The 22,923-nt window shown below is 46.5% G+C and overlaps 1 protein-coding gene across 1 annotated transcript in view; it reads left to right on the forward strand.

Annotated features, from left to right (window-relative positions):
• ephb6 (eph receptor B6) overlaps positions 1-19,110 on the forward strand; it is a 45,996-nt gene extending 26,886 nt beyond the window's left edge. Inside the window, exons 6-19 of the mRNA XM_038994851.1 lie at positions 10,042-10,197; positions 12,705-12,976; positions 13,231-13,312; positions 15,381-15,505; positions 15,613-15,775; positions 15,877-15,991; positions 16,102-16,157; positions 16,709-16,825; positions 16,966-17,213; positions 17,411-17,629; positions 17,787-17,936; positions 18,265-18,449; positions 18,628-18,783; positions 18,884-19,110. Coding sequence (XP_038850779.1) covers positions 10,042-10,197; positions 12,705-12,976; positions 13,231-13,312; positions 15,381-15,505; positions 15,613-15,775; positions 15,877-15,991; positions 16,102-16,157; positions 16,709-16,825; positions 16,966-17,213; positions 17,411-17,629; positions 17,787-17,936; positions 18,265-18,449; positions 18,628-18,783; positions 18,884-18,989 — 2,150 coding nt within the window. The 3' untranslated portion in view covers positions 18,990-19,110. The remainder of the gene's footprint in view (positions 1-10,041; positions 10,198-12,704; positions 12,977-13,230; positions 13,313-15,380; positions 15,506-15,612; positions 15,776-15,876; positions 15,992-16,101; positions 16,158-16,708; positions 16,826-16,965; positions 17,214-17,410; positions 17,630-17,786; positions 17,937-18,264; positions 18,450-18,627; positions 18,784-18,883) is intronic.
• Positions 19,111-22,923: the final 3,813 nt, after the last annotated feature.

Genomic DNA, 22,923 nt, shown 5'->3' on the forward strand with positions numbered 1-22,923 from the left:
AGAATGGAGGGAGGGGATCGAGAAGGAAGGATTCTAGAATAGAACGAGGAGACGGGGAGAGAGAGGAGAGGAGTCAGAGATAGAGGAGAGGAGGGATGGATTAGAGAGAGAGGTAAGGAGGTACAGAAGAGAGAGAAGGAGGAGGAGGATAGAAAGAGACGAGGGAGTGAGAGAGGGGAGAGGAGTATAAGGAGACAGAAGGTGAGAGGATTGACGAGGGAGAGAGATAGGTGGAGACAGAAGGGAGATGAGGGAGGGAGTAGATAAGAAAGAGCAGGAAGGGAACAAGATATGTTGCCCATGGAAACCATGTGGTCTTCATGTGCTCCTGTGTGTGGATTCATCTGCGACTAGGGGCGGCAAGTGTGTGTGGTGTGTGTTGTGTGTGTGTGTGGTGTGTGTGTGTGTGTGTGTGTGTGTGTGTGTGTTGTGTGTGTGTTGTTGTGTGTGTGTGTGTGTGTGTGTGTGTGTGGGTGTTGTGTGTTGTGTGTGTCAGTGTAGAATGCCGGGAGCAAGAGATAGAATGAGCACATGAGAGAGTAGAGAGAGAGAGAGAGAGAGAGAGAGAGAGAGAGAGAGAGGAGAGAGAGAGAGAGAGAGAGAGAGAGGAGAGAGAGAGAGAGAGACGAGAGAGAGAGAGAGAGTAGAGAGAGAGAGAGCAGAGAGAGAGAGAGGACGAGAGAGGAGAGAAGAGAGAGAGAGATGTGTGAAGGAGAGAAGAAGAGAGAGCGTGGAGAGGGGGAATGGAAAGAGGAGGTATAGGATAGTTCAGTGAAAGGGAATGCGGAGAGATGAGAATATTGAAAGGAGTGGGATGTGTCGTGAAAGAACGAAGTAGAAGGGTGGAAGAAAAGAGGACTAGATGGATTGGTGAGGAGAATGAAGAGGAAACAAGAGGGGGGAAGATGAGAGATAACTGAGATCAGCAATCCATATAGTACACTTTCTTCGGCCATCCATCCATCTCTCGCTGCGCCTCTCCTCTCCTCTCATCTCTCCCTGGTGTCTCTTATTAATTCTTTTTGGTTCTTTCCAATCTATTCTCATTTTATCTTTCTCTCTCTTTCATTGTGTCCCTCTCTTATTTCCTCATCTGCCACATCATTTCAGTCCATCCTTTTTCCTTCTACACCCCCCCCCCCCCCCCCACTATCTCTAATTCTTTAATCGCCGTCAGTGTTTATGCATTGCAGTGTCCATGCTGTTTGTTAATGGGTGTTTTTATTAACATCATTCTCCTCCCCCATCTTCTGATAACCTTCAGACCTACCTCTCTCTCTCCATCCCTGTTCCTCACCCTCCTATTCCCCTACGTAATAGTGAGTGGTAATGTAAAACCATGCGGGCCTCCTCCTCCCTCAGTATAGTAGAGTGGTAATGTAAAGAACATGCGGGGCCTCCTCCTTCCCTCAGTATAGTGAGTGGTAATGTAAAGACATGGCGGGCCTCCTTCCCTCAGTATAGTGAGTTGGTATGTAAAAGACAATGCGGCGCCTCCTTCCCTCACAGTAAGTGAGTGTGAAGTAAAGACATGCGGGCCTCCTCCTTCCCCCAGTATAGTGAGTGTTAATGTAAAGACATGCGCGCCTCCTCCTTCCCTCAGTATAGTGAGTTGTAATGTAAAGACATGCGGGCCTCCTCCTTCCCTCAGTATAGTGTTTGGTAATGCAAAGACATGAGGGCCTCCTCCTTCCCTCAGTATAGTGAGTGGTAATGTAAAGACATGCACACCTCCTCCTTCCCTCAGTATAGTTAGTGGTAATGTAAAGACATGCGGGCCTCCTCCTTCCCTCAGGATAGTGAGTGGTAATGTAAAGACATGTGGGCCTCTTTCCCTCAGTATAGTGAGTGGTAAACGTAAAGACATGCGGGCCTCCTTCTTCCCTCAGTATAGTGAGTGGTAATGTAAAGACATCCGGGCCTCCTCCTTCCCTCAGTATAGTGAGTGGTAATGTAAAAACATGCGGGCCTCCTTCCCTCAGTATAGTGAGTGGTAAACGTAAAGACATGCGGGCCTCCTTCTTCCCTCAGTATAGTGAGTGGTAATGTAAAGACATGCGGGCCTCCTCCTTCCCTCAGTATAGTGAGTGGTAATGTAAAGACATGCGGGCCTCCTTCCCTCAGTATAGTGAGTGGTAATGCAAAGACATGCGGGCCTCCTTCCCTCAGTATAGTGAGTGGTAATGCAAAGACATTCGGGCCTTCTCCTTCCCTCAGTATAGTGAGTGGTAATGTAAAGACATGCGCGCCTCCTCCTTCCCTCAGTATAGTGAGTGGTAATGTAAAGACATGTGGGCCTCCTCCTTCCCTCAGTATAGTGAGTGGTAATGTAAAGACTTGCGGGCCTCCTCCTTCCCTCAGTATAGTGAGTGGTAATGTAAAGACATGCGGGCCTCCTCCTTCCCTCAGTATAGTGAGTGGTAATGTAAAGACATGTGGGCCTCCTCCTTCCCTCAGTATAGTGAGTGGTAATGTAAAGACATGCGGGCCTCCTCCTTCCCTCAGTATAGTGAGTGGTAATGTAAAGACATGCGCGCCTCCTCCTTCCCTCAGTATAGTGAGTGGTAATGTAAAGACATGCGGGCCTCCTCCTTCCCTCAGTATAGTGAGAGGTAATGTAAAGACATGTGGGCCTCCTCCTTCCCTCAGTATAGTGAGTGGTAATGTAAAGACATGCACACCTCCTCCTTCCCTCAGTATAGTGAGTGGTAATGTAAAGACATGTGGGCCTCTTCCTTCCCTCAGTATAGTGAGTGGTAATGTAAAGACATGCGGGCCTCCTCCTTCCCTCAGTATAGTGAGTGGTAATGTAAAGACATGCAGGCCTCCTCCTTCCCTCAGGATAGTGAGTGGTAATGTAAAGACATGCAGGCCTCCTCCTTCCCTCAGGATAGTGAGTGGTAATGTAAAGACATGTGGGCCTCTTTCCCTCAGTATAGTGAGTGGTAAACGTAAAGACATGCGGGCCTCCTTCTTCCCTCAGTATAGTGAGTGGTAATGTAAAGACATGCGGGCCTCCTTCCCTCAGTATAGTGAGTGGTAATGCAAAGACATGCGGGCCTCCTTCCCTCAGTATAGTGAGTGGTAATGCAAAGACATTCGGGCCTTCTCCTTCCCTCAGTATAGTGAGTGGTAATGTAAAGACATGCGCGCCTCCTCCTTCCCTCAGTATAGTGAGTGGTAATGTAAAGGCATGCGGGCCTCCTCCTTCCCTCAGTATAGTGAGTGGTAATGTAAAGACATGTGGGCCTCCTCCTTCCCTCAGTATAGTGAGTGGTAATGTAAAGACATGCGGGCCTCCTCCTTCCCTCAGTATAGTGAGTGGTAATGTAAAGACATGCGCGCCTCCTCCTTCCCTCAGTATAGTGAGTGGTAATGTAAAGACATGCGGGCCTCCTCCTTCCCTCAGTATAGTGAGTGGTAATGTAAAGACATGTGGGCCTCCTCCTTCCCTCAGTATAGTGAGTGGTAATGTAAAGACATGCACACCTCCTCCTTCCCTCAGTATAGTGAGTGGTAATGTAAAGACATGCGCGCCTCCTCCTTCCCTCAGTATAGTGAGTGGTAATGTAAAGACATGCGGGCCTCCTCCTTCCCTCAGTATAGTGAGTGGTAATGTAAAGACATGCAGGCCTCCTCCTTCCCTCAGGATAGTGAGTGGTAATGTAAAGACATGTGGGCCTCTTTCCCTCAGTATCATGAGTGGTAAACGTAAAGACATGCGGGCCTCCTTCTTCCCTCAGTATAGTGAGTGGTAATGTAAAGACATCCGGGCCTCCTCCTTCCCTCAGTATAGTGAGTGGTAATGTAAAAACATGCGGGCCTCCTTCCCTCAGTATAGTGAGTGGTAAACGTAAAGACATGCGGGCCTCCTTCTTCCCTCAGTATAGTGAGTGGTAATGTAAAGACATGCGGGCCTCCTTCCCTCAGTATAGTGAGTGGTAATGTAAAGACATGCGGGCCTCCTCCTTCCCACAGTATAGTGAGTGGTAATGTAAAGACATGCGGGCCTCCTTCCCTCAGTATAGTGAGTGGTAATGCAAAGACATGCGGGCCTCCTTCCCTCAGTATAGTGAGTGGTAATGCAAAGACATGCGGGCCTTCTCCTTCCCTCAGTATAGTGAGTGGTAATGTAAAGACATGCGCGCCTCCTCCTTCCCTCAGTATAGTGAGTGGTAATGTAAAGACATGCGGGCCTCCTCCTTCCCTCAGTATAGTGAGTGGTAATGTAAAGACTTGCGGGCCTCCTCCTTCCCTCAGTATAGTGAGTGGTAATGTAAAGGCATGCGGGCCTCCTCCTTCCCTCAGTATAGTGAGTGGTAATGTAAAGCCATGCGGGCCTCCTCCTTCCCTCAGTATAGTGAGTGGTAATGTAAAGACATGCGGGCCTCCTCCTTCCCTCAGTATAGTGAGTGGTAATGTAAAGACATGCGCGCCTCCTCCTTCCCTCAGTATAGTGAGTGGTAATGTAAAGACATGCGGGCCTCCTCCTTCCCTCAGTATAGTGAGTGGTAATGTAAAGACATGCGGGCCTCCTTCCCTCAGTATAGTGAGTGGTAATGCAAAGACATGCGGGCCTCCTTCCCTCAGTATAGTGAGTGGTAATGCAAAGACATGCGGGCCTTCTCCTTCCCTCAGTATAGTGAGTGGTAATGTAAAGACATGCGTGCCTCCTCCTTCCCTCAGTATAGTGAGTGGTAATGTAAAGACATGCGGGCCTCCTCCTTCCCTCAGTATAGTGAGTGGTAATGTAAAGACTTGCGGGCCTCCTCCTTCCCTCAGTATAGTGAGTGGTAATGTAAAGACATGCAGGCCTCCTCCTTCCCTCAGTATAGTGAGTGGTAATGTAAAGACATGTGGGCCTCCTCCTTCCCTCAGTATAGTGAGTGGTAATGTAAAGACATGCGGGCCTCCTCCTTCCCTCAGTATAGTGAGTGGTAATGTAAAGACATGCGCGCCTCCTCCTTCCCTCAGTATAGTGAGTGGTAATGTAAAGACATGCGGGCCTCCTCCTTCCCTCAGTATAGTGAGTGGTAATGTAAAGACATGTGGGCCTCCTCCTTCCCTCAGTATAGTGAGTGGTAATGTAAAGACATGCACACCTCCTCCTTCCCTCAGTATAGTGAGTGGTAATGTAAAGACATCCGGGCCTCCTCCTTCCCTCAGTATAGTGAGTGGTAATGTAAAAACATGCGGGCCTCCTTCCCTCAGTATAGTGAGTGGTAAACGTAAAGACATGCGGGCCTCCTTCTTCCCTCAGTATAGTGAGTGGTAATGTAAAGACATGCGGGCCTCCTCCTTCCCACAGTATAGTGAGAGGTAATGCAAAGACATGCGGGCCTCCTTCCCTCAGTATAGTGAGTGGTAAACGTAAAGACATGCGGGCCTCCTTCTTCCCTCAGTATAGTGAGTGGTAATGTAAAGACATGCGGGCCTCCTTCACTCAGTATAGTGAGTGGTAATGCAAAGACATGCGGGCCTCCTTCCCTCAGTATAGTGAGTGGTAATGCAAAGACATGCGGGCCTCCTTCCCTCAGTATAGTGAGTGGTAATGCAAAGACATGCGGGCCTTCTCCTTCCCTCAGTATAGTGAGTGGTAATGTAAAGACATGCGCGCCTCCTCCTTCCCTCAGTATAGTGAGTGGTAATGTAAAGACATGCGGGCCTCCTCCTTCCCTCAGTATAGTGAGTGGTAATGTAAAGACTTGCGGGCCTCCTCCTTCCCTCAGTATAGTGAGTGGTAATGTAAAGGCATGCGGGCCTCCTCCTTCCCTCAGTATAGTGAGTGGTAATGTAAAGCCATGCGGGCCTCCTCCTTCCCTCAGTATAGTGAGTGGTAATGTAAAGACATGCGGGCCTCCTCCTTCCCTCAGTATAGTGAGTGGTAATGTAAAGACATGCGCGCCTCCTCCTTCCCTCAGTATAGTGAGTGGTAATGTAAAGACATGCGGGCCTCCTCCTTCCATCAGTATAGTGTTTGGTAATGCAAAGACATGAGGGCCTCCTCCTTCCCTCAGTATAGTGAGTGGTAATGTAAAGACATGCACACCTCCTCCTTCCCTCAGTATAGTGAGTGGTAATGTAAAGACATGTGGGCCTCTTCCTTCCCTCAGTATAGTGAGTGGTAATGTAAAGACATGCGGGCCTCCTCCTTCCCTCAGTATAGTGAGTGGTAATGTAAAGACATGCAGGCCTCCTCCTTCCCTCAGGATAGTGAGTGGTAATGTAAAGACATGTGGGCCTCTTTCCCTCAGTATAGTGAGTGGTAAACGTAAAGACATGCGGGCCTCCTTCTTCCCTCAGTATAGTGAGTGGTAATGTAAAGACATCCGGGCCTCCTCCTTCCCTCAGTATAGTGAGTGGTAATGTAAAAACATGCGGGCCTCCTTCCCTCAGTATAGTGAGTGGTAAACGTAAAGACATGCGGGCCTCCTTCTTCCCTCAGTATAGTGAGTGGTAATGTAAAGACATGCGGGCCTCCTCCTTCCCTCAGTATAGTGAGTGGTAATGTAAAGACATGCGGGCCTCCTTCCCTCAGTATAGTGAGTGGTAATGCAAAGACATGCGGGCCTCCTTCCCTCAGTATAGTGAGTGGTAATGCAAAGACATTCGGGCCTTCTCCTTCCCTCAGTATAGTGAGTGGTAATGTAAAGACATGCGGGCCTCCTCCTTCCCTCAGTATAGTGAGTGGTAATGTAAAGACATGCGGGCCTCCTTCCCTCAGTATAGTGAGTGGTAATGTAAAGACATGCGGGCCTCCTCCTTCCCTCAGTATAGTGAGTGGTAATGTAAAGACATGCGGGCCTCCTCCTTCCCTCAGTATAGTGAGTGGTAATGCAAAGACATGCGGGCCTCCAGTTCATAATATACATAAGCTGTATTAACCGTCCATTGTGTGGAAACAGAGGGAGGGTGGATGGAGGGAGGGAGAGGGGGATGCAGACAGAGGAAGGGGCAGAGGGCAGGAGAGGGAGCATTAATAGAAGCAGTAATAGAAGCTGTGTGATTAGCTGAGAGGGGCGGAAGGGAGGGCAAATAGAAAGTGCGGGTTATTGTTGGCAATAGAAACAGCGGGGGAAGTTTTGTAGTGAAGTCGTGTTCCGTGTCACAGCCGTATAGAACACATCTGGTAATGTGTGCCAGAGGCATGAAAGATGGATGGAACAATTCCCCTTTCTCTCCACTCCTCTACCAGTACTTCTTCTATCTCTCTCTTTCTCTCTTTCTGTGTCTCACATTCCACCCTCTTTTCCCACTATAACTACACCACCTTCCTTATCATCTCTCTCCATCTCTCTAACGGACCCAATCATCCTCTCTCTCTTTCTGATTCCCTCTCCTCCAGTCTCACTCCACCCCTCCCCACCTTCTCTCTTTTTCTAATGCCTCTCCTCCTCTCTCCTCCAGTCTCACTCCACCCCTCCCCACCTACTCTCTCTTTCTAATGCCTCTCCTCCTCTCTCCTCCACTCTCACTCCACCCCTCCCCACCTTCTCTCTCTTTCTAATGCCTCTCCTCCTCTCTCCTCCAGTCTCACTCCACCCCTCCCCACCTACTCTCTCTTTCTAATGCCTCTCCTCCTCTCTCCTCCACTCTCACTCCACCCCTCCCCACCTTCTCTCTCTTTCTAATGCCTCTCCTCCTCTCTCCTCCAGTCTCACTCCATCCCTCCCCACCTTCTCTCTCTTTCTAACGCCTCTCCTCCCCTCTCCTCCACTCTCACTCCATCCCTCCCCACCGTCTCTCTCTTTCTAACGCCTCTCCTCCTCTCTCCTCCACTCTCACTCCATCCCTCCCCACCTTCTCTCTTTCTAAGAGGAGGAGAGAGGAGCAGAGTGGAGGAGAGAGGAGAGAGGAGGAGAGGCGTTAGAAAGAGAGAGTAGGTGGGGAGGGATGGAGTGAGACTGGAGGAGAGAGGAGGAGAGGGCTTTCCTCTTTCCTCCTCTCCTCCTCCCTCTTCCTCTCTCCTCCTCTCTGCTCCGCTCTGCTCCTCTCACCTCCTCTTTCCTCTTCTCTGCTCCTCTCTCCTCCTCTCTCCTCCTCTCTGCTCCTCTCCCCTCCTCTCTGCTCCTCTCTCCTACTCTCTATTCCTCTCTGCTCCTCTCTCCTCCTCTCTCCTCCTCTCTCCTCCTCTTTCCTCCTCTCTCCTCCTCTTTTCTCCTCTCTGCCCATCTCTCCTCCTTTCTTCTCCTCTCTGCCCTTCTCTCCTCCTCTCTCCTTCTCTCTCCTCCTCTCTGCTCCTCCCTGCTCCTCTCTCCTCCTCTCTCGTCTGCCCTCTCTCTTCCCCTTTCTTCTTTCCTCTTTTCAACTATCAAGTTCTCTCGCTCTCCCTCTTTGTCCCTCTTTCTCCATCTCTCTCTTTCTCCCTCTCTCATCTATCTCTCTCTCTTTCTCCCTCTCTCTCCCTCTTTCTCCATCTCTCTATCTCACTCTCTCTCATTCTCCCTCTCTCTATCTTTCCACCCCTCTCCGACTTCACGCCTGTGTCTGAGAGTAGATCTGTGCTCTTCCAGACAAGTGAGAACACAGTAAGCCTTTTATCTGTTTAAACATCTCCCCTGTCTCTCCACGTCTCCTCTATTCCCTCTCTCTTTTACTGTCTCCCTGTACACATGCATTCTCTCAAACACACCCACAGATGCGCGCACATACCCACACGCGCACACTCACACACACCTCTTGTCAACCTTTGGAGGTGGTACATGCTGGTGAAAAGGTTATCTAAATAAGGTCAGAGGACGTGAGAGGTGTTCACCGCAGCAGAGCACTCAGACCACCATGTCCAAGGACCGTCACACACACACAATGACAGATACACACACACACACACACACACACACGCACAATGACAGATACACACACACACACGCACAATGACAGATACACACACACACACACACACACACACACACAATGACAGATACACACACACACACACACGCACAATGACAGATACACACACACACACACACAATGACAGATACACACACACACACACACACACCACAATGACAGATACACACACACACACAATGACAGATACACACACACACAATGACAGATACACACACACACACACACGCACAATGACAGATACACACACACACACAATGACAGATACACACACACACACACACACACACACGCACAATGACAGATACACACACACACACACAATGACAGATACACACACACACACACACACACACAATGACAGATACACACACACACACACACACACACACACACACACACAATGACAGATACACGCACACACACACCCACAATGACAGATACACACACACACACACACACACACACACACACACACACACACACACACACACACACACACACACACACACACACACACACACACACACACACACACACACACACACACACACAATGACAGATAAACACACTTTTTTTCTTTCTCTCTCTTTATCTCGCTCTGTGTCTGTCTCATAAACCCCAGTAGTTATCACCTAACATAATGAACAGACCATGCTAAAAGTGTTCAGAGAATATTTTCAAGAATGATACGGTCTCATATGACTGATAACACTCTCTCTCTATCTCTCTCTCTTACTCTCGCTCTCTCTCTCTATCTCTCCTCATCTCTCCACATCTGTAACAGCAGTTAGACACTTATTAGACAGAGACATGCACTCTTCAAGTCTGGAACAGCATTCACAGACATACTTATTGTAGGTGTTCTGTTACTCTCTGACTCGTACAGACTCTCTCTACACACAGACTGAATCAGAACGGTAGAGACACTCAGGGCCTGACTCTGCTTGAGAAGACATGTCGTTCACTGTGCAGTGTGCACACTCCTAGGCAGAATCAGACACTGTCCTAGGCAATCTCAAACACTCAGGGCCCAGCCCTATACTTAAACACTGCCTTACTGTAAGTACATTCTTCCCTATGATCATGTGTGAACTTGAGTTGATGTTTTAATGTGTTGATCCTGGCACTAGTACTGACCCAAAGAGGTCACTATCTCTCTCTCTCTCTCACTTTCTCTCTCCGCAGCATGTCCAGTGGGGTACTTTAAGTCGGTGTTGGGTTCGGTTCCGTGTTCAGTGTGTCCGTCTAACAGCAGAACCAGTCAGGAGGGATCGCGTGTGTGTGAGTGTCGCAGCGGCTTCTACAGAGCACCCGCCGACGTCAACTCCTCCACCTGCACAAGTGAGCTATTTGTGTGTGTGTGTGTGTGTGTGTGTGCGTGCGTGCGTGCGTGCGTGCGTGCGTGCGTGCGTGCGTGCGTGCGTGCGTGCGTGCGTGCGTGCGTGCGTAATCAGATTAGCTACATGCACTAGCAGCATTATGTAACAAATAGATCTGTCTGATTAAAAAGCTTTCACCTTTCTTGAGATGATGTAACATATATATTTGAGTCATTTAGCCGATGCTTTTACCCAGATATGAGTATCTACTTCAGCACATATAATATGCACAGTGCTTTCAGAAAGTATTCACACCCCCTGACTTATTCCACATTTTGTTGTGTTACAGCCTGAATTGAATGGATTCAATAGATTTTTTCTCTCACCCATCTATACACAATACCCCATAATGACAAAGGGAATTTTTGTAAATGTATTGAAAATTAAATACAGAAATATCTCATTTACATAAGTATTTGAACCCCTGAGTCAATGCATGTTAGAAACACATTTGGCAGCGATTACAGCTGAGTCTTTGCACACCTGGGTTGTACAATATTTGCACATTATTCTTTTTTAAATTCTTCAAGCGCTGTCAAGTTGGTTGTTGATCATTGCTAGACAGACATTTTCAAGTCTTGCCATAGATTTTCAAGCCGATTTAAGTCAAAACTGTAACTAGGCCACTCAGGAACATTCACTGTGTTCTTGGTAAGCAACTCCAGTGTTAGAAACACCTTCCTAATATTGAGTTGAACCCCCCTTTGCCCTCAGAACAGACTCAATTCGTCGGGGCATGGACTCTACAAGGTGTTGAAAGCGTTCCACAGGGATGCTGGGCCATGTTGACTCCAATGCTTCCCACAGTTGTCATGTTGGCTGGATATTATTGGGTGGTGGACCATTGTTGATACACACGGGAAACTGTTAAAGTGTGAAAAAACTCAGCAGCGTTGCAGTTCTTGAAAAACTAAAACCTACCATACCCCCTTCAAAGGCACTTAAATCTTTTGTCTTGCCCATTCACCCTCTGAATGGCACACTTACACAATCCATGCATCAATTGTCTCAAGGCTTAAAAATCCTTCTTTACACTGATTGAAGTGGATTTAACAAGTGACATCAGTGATGTGTTGTGTTGGATTTGCCCCAAACATAACACTTTGTATTCAGAACATAAAGTTTTTTTTGTTTGTTGCAGTATTACTTTAGTGCCTTGTTGCAAACAGGATGCATGTTTTGGAATATTTGTATTCTGTACTGGCTTCCTTCTTTTCACTCTGTCATTTAGATTAGTATTGTGGAGTAACTACAATGTTGTTGATCCATCCTCAGTTTTTTCCTGTCACAGCCATTAAACTCCGTAACTGTTGTAAAGTCACCATTGGCCTCATGGTAAAAATCCCTGAGTGGTTTCTTTCTTCTCTGGCAGCTGAGTTAGGCAAGAACGCCTGTATTTTGGAAGTGTAATTAATAACTTCACAATGCTCAAAGGGATATTCAATGTCTGCTTTTTTATTTTTACACATCTACCAATAGCTTCACTTCTTTGCGTGGCATTGGAAAACCTCCCTGGTCTTTGTGGTTGAATCTGTGTTTGAAATTCACTGCTCAACTGAGGGACCTTACAGATAATTGTATGTACGGGTCACAGTGATGAGGTAGTCATTTTAGAAATCATGATAAACACTATTATTGCTCACAGAGTCCATGCAACTTATTATGTGACTTGTTAAGCAAACTTCTTACTCCTGAACTTACTTAGGCTTGCCATAACAAAGGGGTTGAATATTTATTGACTCAAGACATTTCAGCTTTTCATTTTGTATTAATTTGTAAAAATGTCTAAAATCATAATTCAACTTTGACATTATGGGCTATTGTGTATAGCCCAGTGACTCAATTGTATCTATTTTAAATTCATGCTGAAACACAACAACATGTGGAAAAGGTCAAGGGGTGAACTTTCTGAAGGCACTCATCCCTTTAATTCAGCCTTTTCTTTCCTTCTCTATTTCTCCCTCCCTTACTCTCTCTCCTTCCTTCCCTCTTTCTCCCTCCTTTATTCTCTCTCCTTCCTTCCCTCTTTCTCCCTCCCTTACTCTCTCTCCTTCCTTCCCTCTTTCTCCCTCCCTTACTCTTTCTCCTTCCTTCCTTCTTATCCATCTCTCACTTCCTCTCTTCCTAGATTACATTTAAATGATTAGATTATTGTTCACTAACATATATTGTGCCTTACTTTCTAAGCCCCATTTGTCTCCCCAGTCCCCATCCCTCTCTCTCTGTCTCTCTCTGTCTCCCCAGTCCCCATCCCTCTCTCTCTGTCTCTCTCTGACTCCCCAGTCCCCATCCCTTTCTCTCTCTGTCTCTCTCTGACATTACTCATTCTATCTGTCCCTGAGATATGATTATGTGTGAACTGGAATTGATGAATGCTGTTTTAATGTGTTGATGCTGGCACTAGTACTGACCCAAAGAGGTTCAAAATGTTTCATCTCTCACTCCACCTCCCCTCTCTCTCTCCTCCAGGCTCTCCCTCTGCTCCGACCTCTGTCTCCTGGGAGTATGAGAGTGGTGATGGTGGGGTGTCTTTGCGTTGGCGCCCCCCACTGGACATGGGTGGTCGTAGCGAGGTGTGGTATGGGGTGGTGTGTAGGATTTGTCCCTCGGCCACCGTCACCGCCCCGGGGGCGTGCTCCTGGTGTGGAGAGGCGGTCACCTTCACCCCATCCCAGACTGGCATCAAGCAAACCAAGGTCACCCTCAACAACCTGCTCACCAGAGTCACCTACCTTATACAGGTATGACTACAACTCCCATGAGCACTAGATTTACATACCTCTTACAGGTAGGACTATAACTCCCATGAGTACTAGAGTTAACTATCTCATACAGGTAGAACTAAAACTATAGACACTACATTTCCCATCACCTACCTCATACAGGTATAAAACTTGTGCATTAGAGTCACCTACCTCATATAGATACTGGATTAAATGTACATCCACTTAGTTAACCTAACCTTGTCTTACTTTTTCCTGCTGTTGATTGACAGGTGCAAGCGGTCAATGATGTCTCAGCTCTGAGTCCTTTCCCACCTCAATTCACCAGCATCAATTTCACTACTAGCCAATCAGGTGAGAGCATGAGTCAGGCTTAAAGGGCCCTTCTGCCACTTTTCATCTCCAGCACCAAACCAGTGTCTACATAAGTGAAAACAGCGTTTCTATGATCTGTGGTTAAAAGGCTTCTCTGTAACATCACACTGTAGGATTAAAAGTCATTTTCAAATCCTGCAAGAAGTTTCTAGTCTTGCTCCCCACGTCACCGTGAATCTCATAGTGTTTGAAAATCACTTTTTTTGCTGTAACTTTTGATGTCATCGGGTAGAACTTTTTAGCGTCATATTTTTTCAACAAAACTTAGAAATGCGCCGTTTTCACATATGTTGACACTGGTATTGTACTGGAGATAATGAAAATGCGATTGAAAAGTTGTGAAGTTGCCCTTTAAGGAGAGTGACAAGAGAGTAAAGGAATAAACTTTCAGTTTGTAATTTTTGTGTGTGTGTGTGTGTGTGTGTGTGTGTGTGTGTGTGTGTGTGTGTGTGTGTGTGTGTGTGTGTGTGTGTGTGTGTGTGTGTGTGTGTGTGTGTGTGTGTGTGTGTGTGTGTGTGTGTGTGTGTGTGTGTGTGTGTGTACTTCATGTCTGTCTGTCAGTCTACATCAGTTTCTTTGAGTATGGGTGTCTATCTCTCTCTCTTTTCTGCTCTCCATCTTTTCCGGTCCTGCTCTCTGGACTCGATATCCTGTCAGCTCACATTATGCTCAGAAGAGAGATATAGAGAGGAGATATAGAGAGGGACGGAGAGGGAGGGAGAGAGTTTACAGACAGACAGTTTAGACAGACAGTTTATAGACAGACAGTTTATAGACAGACAGAGAGAAACTTGTAACTTTTATTTAGCTATTTCCCTCCTTTTGAAAATAAAGAATTTCTTATAGCCAATTAGATTTGAACAAATAACATTTTGAAGCCCCCATACGGGCAGAGATCTGCTAATAATAATGGTATTATTAGGTTGTTATAACTTCTGTTTGTGTTGCCTTCTGTGAGTTAGAGAAAGCATTTGGGGTTGTGAAATGACATTAATTCTAATAGATACGACCATTGTAACGACAGAGTCATACTGAACCTGTTCCCAGCCGTGGTGGCACAGCTAAGTCTGGCAGGCAAGTCCACACCACAGATAAAACAATGAGACAGATATTTCAATGGATGTATAAATGTGAAGCATCTGGTTGGTGTTTCAACTCACTACCAAATATGGTGATGAGAGTAAGCCCAGTGGCCGACATTCTGATCATTTTCTCATTGATTAAACATTTGATCTCCATACAGTTATCTGTTTCCAAAACTATAATCTGTAACAAACAGAGTGGACTGCGTTTTTTATACTTTACCCTTTGCCAACATTTCTAAAAATGTTGTTGTTTAGAAGGAGTACAAGGGCTAATTGAGTTATTGCAGACGAGCACTTCATAGTAGGCGTTCCCTAACGGAAATATGCAAATTAATGAATTAATTTTATTTATTTTTTATTTAACTAGGCAAGTCAGTTAAGAACAAATTATTATTTACAATGACGGCCTACCAAAAGGCAAAAGACATCCTGTGGGGACGGTGGCCTGGGATTAAAATAAATAAATAACATAAAAATATAGGACAAAACACATCACAACAAGAGAGACAACACAACACTACATAAAGAGAGACCTAAGAAAACAACATAACAAGGCAGCAACACATGACAACACAGCATGGTAGCATCACAACATGACAACAACATGGTAGCAACACAACATGGTAGCAGCACAAAAATGCTATAACGCTCCAATAGGATCTCACTAGCTTGTGCTTAGCTCTGCCCACCTCCTTGCTTGTTCTTCCCACTATGATTCATTTTCTCCCATTGGAAACGACAGGCTCTGGTCTATCTTGGGTCAGTTATACAAATCTTTGGCCAGACAGCACTCTACAGAGCTGGCTCATTCACTAGTCTGTGTCATGCTGCCCCCATCTGGTCAATACAGAAGTTACATGATCTGGCAAGGCCAGCTTATGTTCTCCCTCCTGTTCCTCTTTCTTCCTCCCTCTTTCTTTACAAAACTCATACATCTCTCTCACCATCTCTCTCTCTCCCAGTGCCCTCTCTGGTCCCTAGCCTGCACCAGTTGAGTCGAGCCCCAGACTCCATCACCCTGTCCTGGCCACAGCCTGACAGACCCAATGGAGACATACTGGAGTACCAGCTCAGATACTACGACAAGGTATAGGCTACACACACATATATGTAGACACAAGTACATACACCCAGAGACTGAACCATTCTCCCTCCCTCTCTCCCCCTCTCTCCCTCCCTCCCCCTCTCTCCCAGGGTTCAGATGAGGACAGTGCAGTGAGTGTGTTCAGTGAGACCAACACAGTGACTGTCAACTATCTGGCTCCTGGCTCCATCTACGCCTTCCAGATCAGGGCCCGCAACGAGAGGGGCTATGGCCCCTACAGTCATACTATCTACTTCACTACATTGGCCCTGGGTAACTCACACACAACACACACAAATGCACGCACCACACACACACTCACAATCAATAACACCCTCTAAATCGCTCTCTGCTTCTCACTTTTTCTTTCTCAGAGGGGAGTTCTAAGCAGATCCAGAATCGGCTCCCTCTATTGGTCGGATCTGTGATGGGCGGGGCAGCCTTCCTCCTGGTCGTTGTGGCGATAGTGGTCGTTTTTGTGTTCCGCAGGTGAGTGGGTCCTTAACTCCTACCCACACATACATGATCATGTCACACTCATGTCACACACACACACACAGTGCAATGTTCTGAAACACTGGTTTGTTGTCTTTACTCAGTAAGAGGAGGGAGAGCCCCTACAGTGACAGACTCCAGAGGTACATCAGCCACAAAGGTGAGTCAGGGTGTATGATGGCTACTATTATCATTCTGTCTGTAATATTCTCTGTCTGTATATTTGGTATATGCTACTTCTATGGTGTTGTTGACATGTTGGTGCAGAGGATGCCTCTGCAGTGTGTTATAGAGGAGAATGGAAGTAGTGACCGTGTCTAATGCCCATTACCATCATAACCCCAAGGGCTTGTGGGAGAAAGAGGGGGAGAGGGGAGGGAAAGACAGAGAAGAAGAGAGAGTGACATCTGTAGAGAGACAGAGAGAAAAAGACATGGGCAATGAAAGGGAGAGGGATAAGGAGGGAGAAAGATGAGGAGAGGAAGAAATACATGTTCTGCTTGTTCAAACGCAGCATGTTTTTATTGAGGGTGACATTATTCCTCTGGGCTCAGTGTTCTGCCATCATGCAGCATGTCACGCAGCATGGCTTGACCCAGACATGTCAAAGTCTAGGGCCAAATACTGTACATCAACACACTGTACAGGCCCTATTTTGTAATTGTACTGGTTCACTACAGCCATCCCTGCTCTGTGTGTTCCCTCTGTCAGGGGGGGTGAAGTACTACGTGGACCCTTCCACCTATGAGGACCCCAGTGAGGCGGTCAAGGAGTTTGCCCGTGAGATCGACCCCTCTCACCTCAAGATAGAAGAGGTGATTGGTGCAGGTAGGGGTCCTGGTTTGATCCATGCTTACAGGGATAGTTCTGTAAAAAGCTTGTCAGGTGTTTTCATAGCTCATAAGTTGGGCCAGGAGTCAAGCTGGATCCAAACTCAACTCATAATATCTCTCTCTCTCTCCCACCAGCCCAGTTTGGGGAGGTGTCTCGGGGGCGCTACCGGCCCCTGGGTCGTAGGGAGGTGCTGGTGGCGGTGAAGACGCTGCGCTGGGGCGTGACAGACAGAGAGAAGGCGGTGTTTATGACCGAGGCAGGGGTGCTGGGTCAGTTTGACCACCCCAACGTGCTGAAGCTGGAGGGGGTGGTCACCCACAACCCACCAGAGAGGATCATCACTGAGTTCATGGAGAATGGACCACTGGATGCCTTCCTCAGGGTGAGCGCTACAACATCTACACCATGTTAGACCAAGAACTACAACTCCCATCTACACAATGTTAGACTAAGAACTACAACTCCCATCTACACAATAACTAACTCCTCAGGGTGAGACTGAGAAAACAGTACATTATTTTACAATAACTGACCATAATCTATCTCTCTCTCTATCTCTCCATTTCTCTCACCCCCCAGGAGAATGAGGACCAGTTCAGTGTTCTCCAGCTGGTAGGGATGGTGAGGGGTGTTGGGGCTGGGATGAGGTACCTCTCTGAGAGGAACTTTGTCCACCGGGACCTGGCTGCCAGGAACGTGCTAGTCAACTCTAACCTGGTGTGTAAGGTGTCTGACTTTGGCCTGTCACGTCTCATGAGGGGTCTGGACCACAACATGCCCACCTACACTGCCTCACTGGTACATGCTGCTGGGAAATTGAGTTTTCCTGTTGATATGCTTCTGTGTTTGCTTAATGATGTTTAGTCTTGTATTTCCACTCTAAAAGACTACTTATGTTAATAGAAGATCACAACATTCACAGTCCTCAACCACTCACCCTTCTCTCTCCTCTCAGGGCAGTAAGATTCCTGTCAGGTGGACAGCCCCGGAGGCCTTCCAGCATCGGAAGTTCAGTTCAGCTAGTGATGTCTGGAGCTTCGGAGTGCTCATGTGGGAAGTGATGTCATATGGCGAGCGGCCATACTGGGACATGAGCAATCAGGAAGTGAGTTGTGGGAGGGTTAAGCGAGAGCCAAACAGAGACTAAACACACTGACAGCTGAACAGAATGGTTAATCATCTCTAAGTCCCTCTGTACTGATGGGACCTCTCTATATAGGGCAGCTTGTTAACATCCAGATGGTTACTAATACCCTTCCTCCTTCTTTCTCTCTCTCTCTCTCCCCCTCTCTCTGCCTCTCTCTCTCTCTCCCCCTCTCGCTCTCTCTCTTCTTGCTCTTCCTCCCTTTGCCTCTCTGTCTCCCTCTCCTTGCCCCTGTCCGCCTTCTTTCTCCCCTCCCCTACCTCCTCTCTCTTCCCTCCCTATACTACAGGTAATGAAGGTGGTAGCAGACCAGTACCGTCTCCCAGCCCCCCATAACTGTCCTCCAGCGCTCCACTCCCTGATGCTGCAGTGTTGGCAGGCTGAGAGGGGCGACCGGCTAGGCTTCGACTCCCTCCTCTCCTCCCTGGACAGACTCATACGACACCCTGCCTCCCTCAAGGCAGAGCATCCCCGGTGAGACTACACCTCCCATCTGCCTTTTCTTCCATATTTTACACAGCAGACGTAACGGATCACATTCACAAACAGTGATCTTAGGAGAGCATGTATTATGTTATCATGTAAATGTATTGAATCATTGCTATGTTAGGCCAATCATTTTCAATCTCGATCTTTCCCTCTCCAACTCAAGCTCCACCCAGCCACTGCTGAGCCCCACCCCCACAGACCTGTCGTCAGTGGCGACGGTCAGTGAGTGGCTGACAGCGTTGAGGATGGACAGGTATAAGGACCAGTTTGAGAGGGCACATCTGGACACACTGGACCGAGTCAGCAGGGTAACCATGGAGTGAGTCCTGGGCTTCCATTTCAATATCAATAAAGTTATTTTCATAAAATTATAATTATAAGCAATGGATACTCTCTCTCTCCTTCTCTCCTTCCCTCAGGGATGTGCAGAACCTGGGGGTGAACCTGTTGGGACACCAGAGGAAGATCACCAATGCAGCCCAGCAGCTCAGAACTCACCTCACCCAGGGCCAGGTGGAGGTCTAGAACCCACCTATCACCTGAGAGCTTCACAGGAAGTAACAGAGAGGTGCACTATTGGAGCTGTAGTCCAAGGCAAAGCAAGATCTGGGAGGAGAGTTGCTGAGGAGGAACAGGAAGATTTGAAGGGGAAAAGTCTTAAAAAATGTGTTTTATTTCACTTGTTTGCTGTTGTTACCATTCTAACTCTCTTTTTGCCAGTCTCTACTTCTCTCTTCCTCCTCTCTTTCCCTCACTCCTCCCACGTTGTCTCACTACTGTCCCTCCCTCTTTCACTCGTGTCACCACCCTCAATAAATGAAAACAGTGAACATTTATTTTTTACCTAAACATAGGGATCTCCCGTCACAAGCAATTGCATAGACAATCAAAAGTGATTTTACTGATTCATGTTGATATCATGAACACTGTTCATGATTATTTGTTAAGCTACATCACATCATATGTACTGAAATCAGAAAATGGCAACCCTTGTTGACTAAACATTAGCCAATGGTTTTTCCCATCAGTCACTAGCCTGGTCACTTTTATGGGGATTATTCCATTAGACTCAAGAAATGGGGTTGTAGTTTACATCGTGGCAGAATGGAGTCACCCACCATTGAGCAGCACCCTCCTCTGTGTATATTTCACAGTTCACATTCCTTTTTTTATAGATAAAGTCACTGGGTCATTTGAGCATTGTGAATGTGAAATGACTATGTGATCTGATTGCCCATCGAAGTAAGGAAGGCGATGTTATGCTTCGTGAGTATTCTGGGTCTGTTTGTGTTAATGTTCATGTGTGTATGCTGTATGCTGTATGAGGAGTGTGTGTGTGTGTGTGTGTGTGTGTGTGTGTGTGTGTGTGTGTGTGTGTGTGTGTGTGTGTGTGTGTGTGTGTGTGTGTGTGTGTGTGTGTGTGTGTGTGTGTGTGTGTGTGTGTGTGTGTGTGTGTGTGTGTGTGTGTGTGTGTGTGTGTGTGTGCCCGTGCGTGCGTGAAGAAATCCCCATCAACTGAGGAGGGTCACCATTCTGTGTCGCTCCTCCTAGAACTATCCGCCGTCCGGCTAACAAAATCACACAGTTTCCCTTCAACAATAAATCCATAGCACTTACAGTACAATAAAACATATCAACATTTGTAACATGACAGTTTAATTCACACAGTAATATTAATTTAATCCATCTTCACACCTCCAATGGTGTCCACGCTCCCAGGGTTCTGTGGGAACGTCCCTCCCTGGAGAAAGCCTCAGATGAGGTGTGTTTGACCCCTTTGACAACTCACAGATTGTCAGCCATCCAAACAAACAGTGTCATAAATCGGGATCTTGTCATCACTCGGACCTCGGCGCCTACAAGTCTCCAGTCGCGAGTTTCACCTTCTCTCATTCTTCGATTTTGTGTGTGTGTGTGTGTGTGTGTGTGTGTGTGTGTGTGTGTGTGTGTGTGTGTGTGTGTGTGTGTGTGTGTGTGTGTGTGTGTGTGTGTGTGTGTGTGTGTGTGTGTGTGTGTGTGTGTGTGTGTGTGTGTGTGTGTGTGTGTAAGAGTGTATGCACTTGAGTAAGTGTGTTTTATTTTGATGTGTTCACCACTATTCCACTATTGTGCAAATTTGTAAAATAAAGAATATGATTTTATTTAAATCACTGCATTAAGCCTGTTATGTGTCTGACGCATAAAAACAGTTTAATCACCAGGGGCACTGGCGATTTTAGCATGTAAATCTTGGTGGGGCAAACTCAAAAACAAATTGCCAACAAAGCCACTACACAACACTAAGCAATACATGAATTGCACTATAACAGTGAAAAACGGTGCCCACAAACTGCTGTGGCACTGTTTCTTTTCAGCACCATGCACGGGATCCTTACGACCGTTACACCTGGCTATCAGAGGAGCCTTGTCTGGCAGCGAAACAGTTCATTCAGCCTCATTCACTGCCTTTTTAAAAAACATAGCTGTTATGGCTGACTTGCTTAAACAAATGTGGTTTCTACTGACAATTGAGATGTAGAAACTATGGCATAAGGGAACGGTGAGCGGATAAGGGGCTATCCGTAATTTCGACTAAGACATTAATGAGCGAGCGACGACGGGCGTAGTCAATATAACTATTTTTTTAAATGTAGAGCGACAGAATTCAGAACATGGGCCATTCTTACAGTATTCTCCCTGTACAAGTCAGAACTGTAGGATAAATAAATGGGGCATATAAGCAGACAATGAAAGCTCTTACAATATTTGATGAAGACATTTCTCTAAAACAGGCTATAGGCTACATGTGCACCACCAAGTCAGAACAGTAGACTAAGTTATGAGGGGAAAAGGGACCCCATTATTAGGGTGAGTCACATTGGCTACTAACAGCTTACTACACAACATACACTTAGTATTACTTTCTTAGCTACAGTATACATATCTCCCTGGCATATTACATCATTTATGCAACAGCATACAATACATTTTTGGACAGGAAGGTGGCATCACTTGAACAGGAAGGTGGCATAGCGGTCCTTCTTGTGGGCTATTTTTTTTATGAAGCTTTGTCATCAAAGTCTGGCATTCTTTACGGTGCTTTCAAGACAACTGGGAATTTGGAAAAAACAAGGTCGAATCATGACGTCAGTGATCTTCAGGTCGGAGCTCTAGAAAGAGGCCAGAGTTCCCAACTTGGAATTCCCAGTTAGATGACCGCTCAAAATGTATTTTTTGAGTTCCCAGTTGTGTTGAACTCACTGAAGTCTGATATTTCCCAGTTCTGAGTTTCCAGTTGTTTTGAACGTGGCAGAAGTCATGCTGGATTGACAGCATGGACAATGTATTTGATATTTTCTGGCCCATGGTGTTGCGTGTGAATGTTAATCCTTTTAAGCTTGGAAAAGATACCCTTAAACCGAGACTTGGACCACACACCCTCTCCACCGAATAGCAGGCAGGGAAGCAAAATAGGGATTGCTTTGCAACGCTTGCAGTTAGCCACTGATTCCTTCCAAACCACTCATTGTTGAACTTGAGATTTCCAACTTGTTGTGTAATGTTAATGTCCAATGGCCGATGAGCACCGATACGTTTTATCTATAATTTCTCTTCATATGACAAGGATTGAAAAGGATTTGCCAGTAGATTGTCGACGTGATTCATGATGATGACTGCTTGTCTAGCTTGCAAGCTAAGATTTTGAAAGTATGATGTTGACATGATCAGTCCAATCAAAGCTACGGTAGATATAACGTGATTTGACATAATTGTATCTGTGGCCAATGACCTTGAGCATTCTTGGATGGGAACTTCTAATGTAAATCTATGGCAGCACCCAAGGGGCTTGAAATTTCGAACTCTCCCTGTAGATTTTGCAGTGTCCCCATGAGTGACAGAACACTGAGCCCATCACGGTGCAACTAGAGAAGATTACCAACCCCTACGCTCTGTATTTTCCGCTAGCAGCACCTCCACCACAGAAAGCACTAAGCTTGGCTGAAACACCTGCGTTTTGGAGCTGCCTTACTCAAGAAAGCAAAAAAGAGACCATGTTTGTATGCAGCTTTATTAACTCAATAAATGTTTTACATTGTTTGCAAACTGATATATGTACATTTCTTCTTTGCTAAACAGGCTCTACCCCACTTGCCCTGAATGATGGCTTGCCACTGACCAGGGGCCTCATTTATAAACATTGCACATGCACAAAATATGTCCAAAACTTGTGTGCCAGTTTTTACGCAAAAGTTGGCATTTAGAAAAACTGAAATTGAGGGGAGAATGTGTATATCCCCCCGCAAACTTTAGACCATGCGTACGCACGTTTCTAGTGGTTGAAGTATTGCATTGCAAGAAGGCTAAAGTAGCCTAGTAGCCTTGTGCAAATGGTATCATGACTCAGGATATGACCTAGATGCAGACACAGGAGGAGACATAGGTCTGTGAGATGAAGGTTTAATCCTAGACAGATTAAAAG

The sequence above is a fragment of the Salvelinus namaycush genome, chromosome 5 (genome assembly GCF_016432855.1).
Source record: "Salvelinus namaycush isolate Seneca chromosome 5, SaNama_1.0, whole genome shotgun sequence".
Taxonomy (NCBI): Eukaryota; Metazoa; Chordata; class Actinopteri; order Salmoniformes; family Salmonidae; genus Salvelinus; species Salvelinus namaycush.